We start from the raw sequence: 555 nt of genomic DNA, 5'->3' as shown, positions 1-555 counted from the left end.
CCCGCCCCGACGTGTCCGCGGGCGCGCGCACGCACGCAAGGCGCGGGGGCGCACAGCGCGAGCACGCGCAGGGCCGGGCCGGCACGGCGGCGGGCGCGCGCGCGGCTCCGGGAGGCGGCGGCGGCGGCGGCGGAAGCGGTGAGGGCGGCGGGCGTCCGGCTCTGAGGAGGTGGTGGCGGTGGCGGCGGAGGCGGCGGCTCCGGACTGGGCTCGGCTGGGAGCGGGCGAGGGTCGGGGACGCCGGGTCGAGCGCCGATCCCCCGGCTCGACCATCCTCCCGCCGCCCGGACGCCTGGGCCGCGGAGTTTGTGTCCCGGCTCGGACCCCGGCGCCCAGCCCGGAGCCGTAACCTTGAGGCGGCGGCGGCGGGGCCGGGCCGGGCCGGGCCGGGGGGCGGCGGCGCTGGATCCGCGGCTGCCTGATCGTTGGCGGGAGATGTCGAACCCCGGGACGCGCAGGAACGGCTCCAGCATCAAGATCCGTCTGACAGGTACGGCCGGCGGGAGGCCCACCCGTCTCCCCCCCCCCCCCCCCCCCCCCCCCCCCCCCCCCCCC

At 81.8% G+C, this 555-nt stretch overlaps 1 protein-coding gene across 4 annotated transcripts in view; it reads left to right on the top strand.

The window, feature by feature from the left end:
* The first annotated feature begins 396 nt into the window (after positions 1–396).
* Positions 397–555, top strand: part of SMURF1 (SMAD specific E3 ubiquitin protein ligase 1) — a 110,767-nt gene continuing 110,608 nt past the window's right edge. For 2 of the 4 annotated variants that reach the window (XM_032394233.1, XM_032394231.1), the window contains exon 1: positions 399–490. In XM_032394233.1, coding sequence (XP_032250124.1) covers positions 436–490 — 55 coding nt within the window. In that variant the 5' untranslated portion in view covers positions 399–435. Of the gene's footprint in view, positions 491–555 lie in introns of all 4 variants that reach the window. The other 2 variants (XM_032394234.1, XM_032394232.1) reach the window with 2 other exon arrangements.

This window comes from Phoca vitulina, unplaced genomic scaffold (genome assembly GCF_004348235.1).
Source record: "Phoca vitulina isolate PV1807 unplaced genomic scaffold, GSC_HSeal_1.0 scaffold79, whole genome shotgun sequence".
In the NCBI taxonomy this organism is placed as follows: Eukaryota; Metazoa; Chordata; class Mammalia; order Carnivora; family Phocidae; genus Phoca; species Phoca vitulina.
Note: the sequence above shows the minus strand (reverse complement) of the source record. Positions and strands in the feature narration are given on the sequence as shown.